The sequence below is a fragment of the Arvicola amphibius genome, chromosome 4 (genome assembly GCF_903992535.2).
Source record: "Arvicola amphibius chromosome 4, mArvAmp1.2, whole genome shotgun sequence".
NCBI lineage: Eukaryota > Metazoa > Chordata > Mammalia > Rodentia > Cricetidae > Arvicola > Arvicola amphibius.
The window spans coordinates 75,920,981-75,934,898 of record NC_052050.1 but is presented as its reverse complement, the minus strand read 5'-3'; the positions used below and the strand labels follow the sequence as shown (position 1 = coordinate 75,934,898).

General features: G+C 44.2%; 1 protein-coding gene across 1 annotated transcript; it reads left to right on the top strand.

Annotated features, from left to right (window-relative positions):
• Positions 1-1,698: 1,698 nt before the first annotated feature.
• Il12b (interleukin 12B) lies at positions 1,699-10,607 on the top strand. The gene is made up of 6 exons (XM_038324577.1): positions 1,699-1,786; positions 6,349-6,624; positions 7,180-7,297; positions 7,782-7,999; positions 9,209-9,357; positions 10,473-10,607. The coding sequence occupies exons 1-6, from the start codon at positions 1,699-1,701 to the stop codon at positions 10,605-10,607; spliced, it is 984 nt and encodes a 327-aa protein (XP_038180505.1).
• Positions 10,608-13,918: the final 3,311 nt, after the last annotated feature.

The following is a 13,918-nucleotide window of genomic DNA, read 5'->3' as shown; positions in this document are numbered from 1 at the left end:
CCAAGCCTGTGAATGGGCCAACCAGTGCCCGTTTCAGCTAGTACTTGGCTGTATGATAACTTGGACCTGGGTAAGGCCTGGATTCTAGTCCTGTCTCTGTCACTGATGATATCTGTAAGGAAAGCGAGAACATAGCAAGGTCCGCAAAAGTTAGCCGTATTTCTGACAAAGCCAGGATCTAGAACCAATGTGTGCTCATTTTTAAAATATTTGCCTGGAATAGTTAAACCTTAATTCATATGGATTAGACCTGTGGTGTCTCAAATCTTATCCCTGCCAGATGGTAGCATCCTCCAAGGTAGATGGAGATGTTTCTGAAGGGAATTAATTAGACACTAATTATCTCAAACACATTTATGAGTGCAGTATAAAGTTTCCAGTCGAAAGATTTCTGCTAACCTTGGGTGTTAATCAAGATTGGGTTACAATATAAGATGGTGGCTGACTTGTGTACTTCAAAATTCCATGGTGGGTCAATCAATATGTTATGGTCTTCTGCCAAAGAACACCTGATTTGTAGGCATTCTGGACCTTAAACACTGGCTAACACGTTTACCTTATGTGTTCCATGAACCAGAAGCATCAGCTTCAGGAGCATTCAAGACATGTTAAATCAGCCAATCTAGGCTGAGACTCAGCAGTCTTAGTAAGTCCGGGTTATATCTTATATTTAAGCTTACGAAATGCTGAGTTTTATTATGAGGGTGAGAGGTGTCTTAGAATTTGGAGTACTTTCTGTCAATGTTTTGAAAACCTAAGCCACTACAAGTTCTTGCCAGAACTTGAAAGTTTACCCCTGCATTACTTTTCCCACACCTGACCTGGTCCTTTAGCCTAGGGCATTCCAGTGCATTCTGCACAATGGGCAGGGATACAGAGCTCACAATTTCTGAGTAAATATTCATACCGCAGCAGTATTGGTTTTGGAAAGCAGTGTAAGTGAAGCCTTTTTCCCCCCACACTGTTCAAATCTCCGTAAGTGTTATTTTAACACTACAATCAGAACTAAGTAAGTGCTGAACGTTCAGAAAGCCACGTTCCACCTCTAAGCTTGTGTTTCTGATCCTTAAACTGATAAGATAATGAGCCAGATGTGATGGTGCATATCTTTAATCCCAGCGCTCAGGAGGCAGAGGCAGGTGGATCTCTGCAGGTTTGAGGCCAACCTGGTCTGCAGCATGAGTTTCAGGACAGCCAGGGTCGAGGCTATGTTTCTAAAAGGAAGAAGGGGGAGAAGAACGGTATCAGCAAGACAAATTCAGCAGCTCACATGTCAGCTGTAGAAGCCTGATGTCCTGAGTTTGAGCCCTGATCCCACAGTGGAAGGAAAGAACCAACTCCCAAAAGTTGTCCTCTGACCTCCACACATGCTAATGCACACACACACACACACGCACACATACAATAGAAATAAAAACATATTTAAAAAAACCAAATAGTATCAGATGTCTGGGTCCTAGGATTCTCTCAGTTCCAGGTAGCCTATGGTTCTCCATTTGGAGATGTTTTTAACCAAAGATAGACTGGACCTCCGATAATCCTACTAGCTGCCAATGAGGAAGAGGAAGGGAAAGGCCATAATTAGAAGGCAGAGGATGTATGGGTTTGGTTAATTGGATTATAGTTGACATTCTCTACCCTGTTTTCCTGTCTCTTCTTTCCCTTTCCTCTTCCTCTTCCTTCTGCTTCTCCACACAGATGTGTCATCAGAGGCTGACCATCTCCTGGTTCGCTGTGATTCTGCTGGCGTCTCCACTCATGGCCATATGGGAGCTGGAGAAGGGTGGTAAGCAATCTTTCCTTGCTTTCTGTGGGGCTCCAGGTTCTAAGCCTGAGCCCAAGGCAGCTGCTGGGAAAGGAGATGGAAATGGACCGCCACGCGTGAGGTCTCCTCAGGAAAGCCTTGCCTTGGGAAAGATGCAGGGCTATCCTCCCTTCTTCCATCTCTGGGGTCAGTCTCCGCCTGGTTTGGTTTTCATGTTGGATGACAGGAAAAGAGTTTCGGTGGACTGTGGTGACAATGGGGTCATGACCTTTGCCTGGAATCCTAGAGAGCAACTCTTCCAAGCAACTGAAATTCCCTGGTAGAAAATTTCAAAAGTAGCAAATTGCCTTCTGCTCTCATCTGCGCTCCACACTACATTGCCCTCTGAGTGGGCTCTGTGATGGGTTTTCCTCTGGCCACTTCAGGGTTGGCATTCATATTGACTTGGCTTCAAATCATGGTTCTGCCAGGTATTGATTCTGAAACCCTGAGCTGGATAACCTCATGACCTCCATTTTCTTAGCTGGGTGTCAATAACGACACTGACCACATGGGTTATTGAATACGTTAATGAATACAGAAGACAACATATGGTAAAATGAACATAAATATTAGCAAGCCCTATTGTTTAAAGCAAAGTCTCTGAACTTTGTCATTCCCCCAAGCGCAATAATATTATTTGCAGACTAGTAGTGTTGGCATAGCAAGAAGTTCCCTCTGTCTTTGTACTATCTCACACTTAGCAAATGTCCATCCACTCAGTCTTCATATGGACCTAAAAGAATCTCAAATGCTTCCTGAAGTCTAAGGTAATAATATCGGTAATTTATGCTTTCATAGCTACAGTGTCTTAGTTAGGGTTTTTGTTGCTATGAAGAGACACCATGACCATGGCAACTCTTACAAAGGAAACCATTTAGGTATGGTGGTTCACCTACAGTTCAGAGGTTCAGTTCATTATCATCATGGTGGGACATGGCAGTGTGTAGGTAGAAATGGTGCTGGAGAAGTAGCTGAGAGTTCTACATCTTGGTCCACAGACAACAGGAAGTGAACTATCTGCCACAGTGACACGCTTCCTCCAACAAAGTTACACCTACTCCAACAAAGCCACACCTCCTAATAGTGCCACTCCCTTTGGGGGCTATTTTCTTTCAAACCACCACATATACTATTGTAATATCTAATATTTATTGAACATAGAACCTCATTTAATTTTACAACAACCATATAAAGTAGGAGCTACCAGTGTTCCATTTTACAGATTTCGAAAACCGAGGCTCAAGAGACTAAGACAGGACTTGATCCCAGTTAGTCTCACTTCAGAGTCTGTGTGTTTAAGCGTTAGACGATTTTACAGGGAGGGCAGAAAGCAACTGTTTCTTGTGTCCATCAGGAGGAAATGGACATACAATAAAAATGAAAAGATTTCTTGGCTGATGATTATAAACAATATTTTGAGAACCCAGACAGTACAACACCAAAATTGGCACCTAAAGAAACTGAGGTCAGTGTTGGGTCCATAGAGGAATGGTGCAAAGATGGGGACAGACCACCAAGTCTAATAAACCAGAAGCAAACTTTATTCTAGGACAAAAAATAAAAATTTAAAAAAAAAAAATCGCAGGTCACAAAAAGCTTAGCAGCTAGCTGAGACCACAGTCTGAGATGGGTTTATAAGGCTGTGGCAAAGGCCAGTTTCGGAGCCCACCTTCTTATGGTAAGGGGCACCAAGCATTAGGTCTGAACAAAGGAGTTTTTACAATCTCAAGGTAAAACTAGGATACAGCTGGCCTTACTTTCCAATCTGCATTAACAGAGTTTTTCAGTTAAACTAGTGTTTGCACTTAATCTATTGTCTTCCCTGGTATCTCCAGGTGGTGTTTACTGAAGCTCTGTGTTCTCCCCTTTGATGCTGCTAGCCTCACATAGCAGGGATAATGCATAACCCAGAGGTCACATATAGCCACCTCCTAAAGGTTAATTCAGCTCATATCTGTCGTTAATCACAGATGGCAGAGGTGATATCTTAGGCTAACTCCCAGTTTGCAGAGAGATGCTTCAGCCTTGTAAATACTTTGCGTATAAAGTGGAGTAACCCACTGTTAATAGTTAATCCTTAAGCTGCTGAAAAAGCTGCTGACAGTCTGTTCTCATTCTCCTAGGCTTACAACTTTATATTTCTTTATTTCTACATTCTTATTTCTGGAATCTACATTTCTATATTCATATTCTTGGACCCTTCGATCAGTATTTTCAATCCAAAGGTTAGCAGGAACTAGAAAACAACAGAGCAGATAAGGGTATCTGCTGTCAAGTCTGATGGCGTGGACTTGATCACTGATCACTGAGATCTACATGATAGAAGGAGAGGACCAATCTCTCCAAACGGCCCTCTGATCTCCAGACATGAGCTGTAGCACATTTACACACACACACACACACACACACACACACACACACATACACACAGAAAAATTAAATGCTATTTTAAACATAGTAATTTCAGGAAGTCTGGCCTCCCACCCCAATAGAATTTTGAACCCTTTCCTAAGTAAAGCTGCTGCTACAGTCAGATCTACAGCCTGGAGATTTTAGGGAGCTTAGGAAGGCACTGAGGCCCTGACTGAGTTACCTCCTTCATCACTTCAGACCTGGCAAACCACAGAAGTTTTCGAAAACCAGTGTGAGAAACAGAGAAGGCTTGTGATGACGTCACAGTGGTAGCCTGCATCCCAGGGGGACACCTAAGCTCTGCTTCCAACATCCCTGGGAAGTTCTTTCCCTGCCCTTGGGCCAAGGTCTTCTGAGGTTTCTGAGTCCAGGTTCTAACAGGAAAATAACCTGCAGTGCTGTTCAGTTGCCTGGGGAACAAAGAGAAACTGAAGGAAGCCAAGGGTTCCTGAGGTTTGGTGTCAGCTCAAGCTAATGATTTCCAAAGAGTTTGGCCTCGAGTGATTTTTTTTTTAACCTCTTATCTTTGCTTCCCATTCAGTAGTTACAAACCCCACTGATGGGAAGTGAGAGCTGTGCATTTCACTTGCTTTATGCTTGAATGCCAATCACAAAGCCACCACGCATGGGGCACTTAAGGGAACTGTCTTAAGCTTGCATACCAATTAGTGTATATGCCAGTTCTACAGAAAGCACTAACATTTCAATTTCATTTTTAAAATAATGGCATGAGAGCCAGGCAAGGGTTACATGCCTGTAATCCCTGAACTTGTCAAGGCAAGAAGACTGCCCTGAGTTTGAGGCCAGCCTGGGCTACGAAATGAAAATCTCTAAGCTGATGCCACAAAGCTTAAAGTAGCTTCATGTCCCTTTCCACACCCAAGGCTTTCTTAAGGCCTTTAGCTGGTTCTGGTCCATAGCTGTGCTATTCCAAATCCCCAGCTCTTCGCCACTATGGCTCCCATATCTAATCAGGCATCAAGATCATCTAGAAGACTTACCAAAGGGGTCACTGGGGCCACCCCAACATTCCCGACTCAGCAACCAAGATCACGCATCACAGATGTTTCCTGAGGATGCTGATGATGGAAGTTGGGAACCCACCAGGCTTTGAGAACTGCTGCATTAAGTTATTCTTTTGATTAATAATTTATAAGTGGGTAACCAGACAAATGACGCTTTGATGTGACACTCTCCAGAATACCTTATGGAGCTATTCCTGGAGGCTTATTTAGAAAATTTCAGTGGGTTAGAAACCCATTGCACGGCACAGGAGACAAACACTTCCTGCTTGATGGGACCTTGCTTAGCCTTCTGACATCAGCACCTTCCTCCAAAAACGAGGAAACTCTCGCCTACTTATCCACGCTAGTGTAAATTAGCTCTTTAAAAAAAAAAAAAAAAAAAAAAAAAAAAGGCTGCTAATGACAGTCTCCGTTGATGAGGTTCATGCAGAAGGGACGAAAACCTTAAATCTTCCTGGATAATTGTTACAAGTTTTTCAGTGCATTTGCCTGGTACTTCAGTCTGTGGATGGTGATGATGCTGATGGTGATGATGATGAAGCTGGCACAGAGTCAGGCTGTAGTTACTGTGCTGACTATTGTTTCTATCATCTTGCAAGGACTCTGAGGCTCCTGGTGGTTCAGCACCTTACTCAAAATCCAATTAGAGGCCATGGGATTTCCCGGTCTATCTTTCTCCATACCTACACTTTAACCACTGCGTTACTCTGCTCAGAACCACACCCAGGCATATTCCCTGTGAACTGCAACTGGCAGCTCATTCCCCACCCCAGGCCCACCTCCACTCACTGACCTCTAACAAGCAATCTTATGTTGTTTGTATCTGTCTTGTTTCAAGGTCTCCCCTATGTGCCTACTAATCAGGGGTTAATGATTAACTAGCCTGCCAGTTAGTGGCTTGGTGGCAGTTATAGAACTATTTCTTTGTTCTGTGACCTTGAGTCTAGACAGGACTCCATGCCCTAAGACCATCTCAGCAAGCACTTTAAAACTCTAGTGAGCCGTGATGTGTCCAGGTAGTGGGGATGCTGAGACGGTGACTGAAACCTAGTCCCAGGGTTCATGCAGTTCAATATCCAGGTTTTCACCGCTGGTCCTCTCCAGTTTATGTTGTAGAAGTGGACTGGTCCCCGGTTGCCCCTGGAGAGAGAGTGGTCCTCACCTGTGACACGCCTGAAGAAGATGAAATCATCTGGACCTCAGACAAGAAGGATGGCATTGTAGGCTCTGGGAAAACCCTGACCATCCAAGTCAAAGAGTTTTCAGAAGCTGGCCAGTACACCTGCCACAAAGGAGGCAAGACTCTGAGCCACTCACATCTGCTGCTTCACAAGAAGGAAAATGGAATTTGGTCCACTGATATTTTAAAGGACCAGAAAGGTAATTTCATTCCCTGGCATAGTCTGGGATAGTAATTTTTCTTCTACATCCCAAGAGAGAGAGAGACAGAGAGAGAGAGAGAGAGAGAAAGAGAGAGAGAGAGAGAGAGAGGATCTCTATGAGTTCGAGGCCAGCCTGGTCTACAAGGGTTAGTTTCCAGGACAGGCTAAAAGCTACAGAAAAACCATGTCTTGAAAAATTAAGAAGAAAGAAAGAAAGAGAAAGAAAAGAAGAAAGAAAGAAAGAAAGAAAGAAAGAAAGAAAGAAAGAAAGAAAGAGAGAGAGAAAGAAAGAGAGGTGCAAAACATGGGGCATAAGCCAGTAAACTTCCTGCTTCCAGGTTCCCATTTAGAATTCCTGCCCTGACTTCGCTGGATGAGGTACAAGCTGTAAGATGAAATAAACTCTTCCCAAAGTTACTTTAAAAAAACATCCCCAGCCTTGTACCATTTAGTGGCCTGTGATTCATCCAAAAAAAAAAAAAAAAAATTAACCCTAATCTTTCTTTACTAAAAGAAAACGCCTCACTATTGGATATTTTCTTTTCTGACACAGATCCCAAAAATAAGACCTTCCTGAAATGCGAGGCAGCAAATTACTCCGGACGGTTCACCTGCTGGTGGCTGACAGAGATCAGCTCTGACTTGAAGTTCAACGTCAAGAGCAGCAGTAGGTAAGGAAGGGAGCCGCTCTGGTTTCTCAACATTTTGCTAGACCTAGCTCGCACAGAATTTAAATACAAACTTTCCAAGGAGTGTGTCCTTGAATTCTCCCTGTAGACCAGGCTGGCTTCAAACTCACAGAGATCCACCTGCCTCTGCCTCCCAAGTGCTGGGATTAAAGGTGTGTACAACTACCACCCAGCCCATCTTTGTCATTTTAATTCTTTATAATTAGTGTTTATTGATTTTTATGAATGATAGAGAGAAAATTTAATTTTTCAGTGAGGGGTTTAAACAGGTTCTCTGGCATTAAAACATTTCCAGGTTCATTTAGGCAAGAGAGGTACGTTTTAGTTTCTCATGGCTTCCTCTGCTGGAAAAGGCTGAGTTGGCTTTTGAACCCCAGAGGATAAATCTAAGCAGTTCTCAGACGATAGTCACCAGGTACTTGCTCTCTGATCTATAACACAGAATGATTTCTGTCTTGCCCATCAGCTCCTCTGATTCCCGAGCAGTGACATGTGGAGCGGCATCTCTGTCTGCAGAAAAGGTCACAGTGGAGCGAAGGAACTATAAGAAGTACTCGGTGGCATGCCAGGAGGATGTCACCTGCCCAACTGCCGAGGAGACCTTGCCCATTGAGCTGGTGATGGAGGCGCAGCACAAGGATAAATATGAAAACTACAGCACTAGCTTCTTCATCAGGGACATCAGTGAGTTTTGCATGGGAGCATGTACCTGGGAAGCAAAGATGCCATGTACCACACGGTCATGATCCCCTGGGACATAGGATTTACCTGCAGCCTTTTTTATTCTGCACCTCCTGAAAGCATGACATGGAAGCTCTTGTCTGCATTTTGCAGAGGAGGAAACTGAAAGATTAAGCTGCCTTTCCCCAGATCTCTAGTCTCATAGCTCAGACCCTGATTTCCCCCATGCAGCAGGCACTTTGTGACATGTCTAATCTGTTCCCCAGGTAGATGAGTGATGAATCTGAGAGTCACTGGGTCATCTACCCTGAGACCAGAGCTTCCCTACCAACTGCAGTTTGCACAGTTCATTTTTCTCTAGCAATCACATATATGTGTGGAGTTATAAAATCCTTCGGACATCTACTTCTAGATTGACAGACAGAGAGTCTGCTTTTCTCATTTCCTTTACCATATATTTATGGAATAATAATCCTGATAGAATGTGATGGGAACAGAGACCTTGATGCAGAATTTTTGGAAAGTCTATAGTTGGTGGAGTTGGGTGTTGACACAGGGATAGCCAGGAAGGTACCCCCTGCGAAGATGACATTTGGCAGAGGCCTAAAGCCTCTGTTCATTGTATTATTATTACAGTATTATTATTGTTGTTATTATTCATTGTAGTAACAATACTACAAAGGGCATTTATGAAGTGCCTACCACGAAGAGTATAGTCATTTTGTGGAATAGAGCTAGGCTTCCTAAATGGGAGCATACTCCAGAAATGTCTCTCCATCTAGAAGAAAGTGCCACCTGAAGATCATGATACTCACTGTATTGTCAGACAGAATCCAGGGGTGGTACCTAGTAGATTATAAGTCTTGGGTCAGGTACATGTTTACTGCAAAGTGGGGGATCAAGCCCAGAGAGGGTGTCCTTGACTGCAGAGCCCATATACTAGTCTTTATTAAGCAGAATGACATCAGGGCCTGCCAGTCTGTGCAGTGAAGAAAAGACTCAAAAATATAGGATGCTGTCCATAACAGTGACTTCCTCATGTGGAAGAAGCATCCTCCACTGCCGTACCTCACAGGGGCTGCCCGGGTGCTCAGAGAAGTGAATGAGCTATAGGGACTCAAAGGTGGAAGGATCAGTCATCCAAGCTCAGAAGCCTAAACCCAGGCTCCAAAGCCTGGCAAGATAATAAAGGAGGTTTGTCCTCTTCTGCAGTCAAGCCGGACCCGCCCAAGAACCTGCAGGTGAAGCCACTGAGGAACTCTCAGGTGGAGGTGTCCTGGGAGTATCCTGACTCCTGGAGCACTCCCCACTCCTACTTCTCCCTCAAGTTCTTGGTCCAGCTCTATCGCAAGAAAGAAAAGGTAAGGTGGGGGCAGGGACACAGGCATGGTGGGTGTATCCAGGTCAGATTTATGCAGCCCATGTGGGGACAATGTGAAGATCCTAACAACCAGGCAGGCACTTGCTGCAGGGCTAGGCCTGTGCTGAGGACTCTCTCTGTGTGTATCACACACAACCGACACAAAGGCTCAGAGGTGCCTCTTCACAGAGGACAGTGAAGTTCAGAGAGGCTATGACTTGTCCAAGTTCACCCAGCTTGAGCAGTGACAGAACCAGAGGCAGTTTTATGGAGTCTTTAAAGTCACAAATCAAAGGCTTTTTTTCCTACATAGCATTTAGAATGTGGTAACAATTCAGCTCAGAGATTCAATCACCCTCTAAAAGTGGGAGAAGAAAATGAGGTTATCTTGAAACAGATTGTAACTATTACACTTTGCTAAATTTCAGCCCTATGTATATGTATTTAACACTCATATCTTAAATAGGTAATGTTCAACTTGATAAAAGCTTTCTGAGCACTTTCCCATAAATACTGTATTTACCTGCTTCAATTCTTAGAGGCGGGCATGATCATGGGCCCCATTCATAAATAGGGAGAGGTACAGAGAGCCAAAGACATGTTCCTGAAGCCCCACAGCTGTTTGGTAGTACTGCCAGGATTTGAAGTCACCAATGTAAGCTGACAGGCACGAGGGGGATGGGGGATGTCGTATTTCTGGATAGCCAGAATACAACTAAGAAAGGCCGGTCTCAGTCCCCCCATGAGCCTCATTATGGAGTCTTTGCTTGTGAACAGACTATTATTCAGAGAGACAGAAGGTGAAGCTTACTAAACAGAAAAGTGAGGCCCTGGGAGATGGGCGAGTCAGTGAAGTGTTTCCTGCTGAAGCGTGAAGACCTGGATTCTAACTCCCAGAAATTATGTAAAAGCTGGATGAAACGCCTATAACCTTGGCATGGCACGAGTGTGTGCACACGCATTTACACATGTATTTACAGCTTCTGCCAGCAGGTGGTGCAAGGATAGCATCCTTAAGACGACACTGTGTTCGTTTAAGAAGGTCATGTCCTGCAGGAACATGCCAACCTGCCTTAGATTACCTAAAACCCTTACACACTTTCCTCTCCTTTGTAGAAAAATGACTCCATGATTGTAGATGAGACCTCTACCAAAGTCACATGCCCCAAAAATACAGAGGTCCGCGTACGAGCTCAGGATCGCTACTATAATTCATCGTGGAGCAAATGGACATCTGTGCCCTGCAGTTAGGTGAGCAGATCCAAAAATCCCAGACACACCTACACATTCAGCTATCCCGGTGGAGGAAAACAGTGGGGGCGTGGCTTTTGAGAGAGGAGGGGATTGAGTTACTGGCACAGGGATATCACGATAACATTTGTTCATTCCCAGATATTAATTTGATGTCTTTGTTAGTTCAGGCACTGTTCTGGGCCCAGGGATATTACAATAAAGAAAACAAGCAAGGGTCCTATCTTTGTACGGGGAAAAGCAAGGAAGGCTGGATGCCGAGGAAGCCAGGAATCAGAGTCAGGAGGACCCGGAAGTAGATAAAGTTGGAACATCATCCCAGGGGCTCTGACGACCACTGAAGAGCTTTTAATAGCCTAATGCGATGCCCTTTTAAGAAAATTCTCTCGAGAGCCCCTGGCGAGCATGAAACCAACTGAATTCTGAGTCTTGTAAGGAAGGGCTGGTTCTTCTCACATGGGAATCCCCAAACCCAATGGCTAGGGAGAAGGTGTGCTGAGCAATGGGAGGTGTGCTTCTGACTAACACAGACTTATCCACATTTCCTTACAGGGTCTAGTCCCAGGATGCAACTTTGGAAGAAAAAAAAAGTGCAAGACATTAGGGGAAAAAAGTTTAAACTCATGATGGAAGAGACCCCTCCCAAAATCTATTTTCTACTTAGTTGGCTTTTTCCAGTGTTTTAGCTTCATAATGACACCTTTGCTATATTTCTACATTTAAATGTTAAATGCCCACTGAGACAACGAACTAATTTATTAACATAACGAGCCTTATGTTATTTAAATATTTAAGTAATTTATGTATTTATTAATTTATTTCTGTATTTAACATTTGTATACCAAGATGTATTGAATATTTCATGTTCTCATGGCCTGATCCACAGGGACCAGGCCCTATTATGCAAAGTGTGACTTTATTATTTTTTCAACACCTTTTCAACCAGTGCACAGGTACCCTGGCTTTTAAGACAACCAATAAGAGCATAATATTCTGACACAAGCAATGTTACGTATTTGTGACCAGTAAAGACACAGGGGACATTAGGAGACTATGAAGAAGCTATGAAAGAAATTAGTGCTGGCTCCAACATCAGTGAAGACTTCCTAGCAGTGGCATTGATAAGAAGTCAGGAACACCTGTGCTTCTATTAGATTTTGGATACCTAAATTTAAAAGATTTTCTAAATCCAGGTTTTGGTAAAGTGTTTGCCTAAAATTCGTGAAGCCCTGAGTTTGATCTCCAGCCCTGTATAAACTAAGCACGGTGGTGCATACCCTAATCCTAGCACTAGGGAAATAGAGGAACTTCAGAAAAAGCAGACGTTCAGCATCATCCCCATCTACATTACAAGTTCAAGGCCAACCTAGACTGTCTGATATACTACCTCAAGAGGAAGGGAAGGAGAGAGGGGGTAGGGAGAGTTAGCTGGTTACTCCTCCTTGGCAGTCCCCACCTCCAACACTCATAAGACACAGAATAGAGGCATCCTGGGTGTTTGGAAGAAAAGGGACTCTTAGAATTGGCATTTGAGAGGGAATATAAGTAAAGTTGTGTCTAAAGGACATAAAATCTGAAGTGCCTTGATAACCATGCAAATGGATGCAAAGAAAGCCATATAGAATCACTGCCTCATCAGCCTGAGTACAGCTATGACCTGACAGGACTCCTCATGCCCCCGAAGGTACCACAGCTACATAATGACCTAATACCATGCTTCTTGTAGTGATCAATCGCCTTTGTCTGTTTATTTGTTTATTTATTTATTTATTTATTTATGCCTTGTGAAACCAAACGAATAAAAACTTTTCTTCGCAACCATGGTTTGGTACTTTCTCAGCTGACTTAGGCGTTCCGTTTCCAAGCCTATTTGGGTACCCTCCACCTGCCCCCTCCTCCCCCTACCCTCATCACCCCATAGTCTAAGAACTGCTTCTCCTTGAAGTGATTTCATCTCCAATTGTGCAGAATCGCTCTTTCCTTTTATAGTGTCTCCAGCATTGGCACCTTGCTGAGCTCAGGGAAGGTCCCTGCAAGCTTCCCAGCAGGGACTCCACGAGGGCACAAAACTGCACTGTGCCCTCTTTAGGGGTTTGATGCTCCATCATCAATCCTGAAATGATACTCTGATTCCCCGCCCCCGTCTTAGCTCGCTTTATATTGCTGTGATAAACCCCCACAATCAAAAGCAATTGGGGAGGAAAGGGTTCATTGTAGCTTAAAGCGTGTAGTCCACTGTGGAGGGAAGTCAGGGTAGGAACTCAAGATAGGAACTAAAGCAGGGGCCATGAAGGAGCACTGATTACTGGCTTGTTCTTTGTGGCTTGCTCAGTTTTTCTTTCTTATACAAGTCAGGACTACCTGCCCTAGGATAGCACTGTTCATAGTAGCCTGGGCCCTTCCACATCAGCAGTCAATGAAGAAAATGACCCTCAGGCTTGCCTTATAGGTCAATGTGATGGGGACATTTTCTTTTTTCTTTTTCTAATAATTTCTTTCTCTCTCTCTCTTCTTTTTCCCTCTCCCCTCTCCCCATCTCTCTTTCTTCTTTTTACATCCCAGTCACAGTCTCTGCTCCCTCCTCTCTTCCCAGTCCCTATCCCCCACCCCACCCCCACCCTCTGTTCCCACCCCCAATTCACTACTCCTCTGTTTCTGTTCAGGAAAGAACAGGACTCCCATAAATATTAACAAAACAAAGCGTATCAAGTTGCAGTAAGACTAAGTATCTCCCCATGTTTTATGTCTAGGCAAGGCCTCCCAATATAAGAAGAGTCCCCAAAATCAGTAAAAAAAAAAGGGGGGGTCAGAGACAGCTCCTGTTCCCACTGCTAGGAGTCCCACAAGAGGACCAAGCTTCTTGTAATGTTGTCGACCCCCTCTGGCTCCTACAGTCATTTCTCCTCCTCTTTGGCAGGATTCCCCGAACTCTGCCTAATGTTTGGCTGTGGGTCTGCATCTGTTTCCATCAGTTGCTAAATGAAGCCTCTCTGATGACAATTGGGCTAGGTACCAATCTGGTCATAGGAGATGACCGGTTTAGACTATGTATCTACTACTGCTAGCAGTCTTAGCATCGGTCAATCTTGTGGATTACTGGGAGATTCCATTGCACCAGGCTTTTACCTGACCCTGAAATGCACCCTCCCTTTCCAGTATTCTTTTTTCATGACTCTCTTCCCTGCCCCACAACCAGATCACTCATGTTTCCATCCCCACCCACCCTCAGCCCATTCACAGAGTCTATTTCCCCTTCCCAGGGAGACCCTGGCATCCTCCCATGAACCCTCCTGGTTACCTAGCCTCTCTGG

Bases quoted from the DNA above. Each gene is read 5' to 3' on its own strand.
- Il12b (XM_038324577.1), top strand. From the start codon at position 1,699: ATGTGTCATCAGAGGCTGACCATCTCCTGGTTCGCTGTGATTCTGCTG. The intron at 1,787-6,348 runs GTAAGCAATCTT...GGTCCTCTCCAG, and splicing joins ATGGGAGCTGGAGAAGGGTG to TTTATGTTGTAGAAGTGGAC. The intron at 6,625-7,179 runs GTAATTTCATTC...TTTCTGACACAG, and splicing joins TATTTTAAAGGACCAGAAAG to ATCCCAAAAATAAGACCTTC.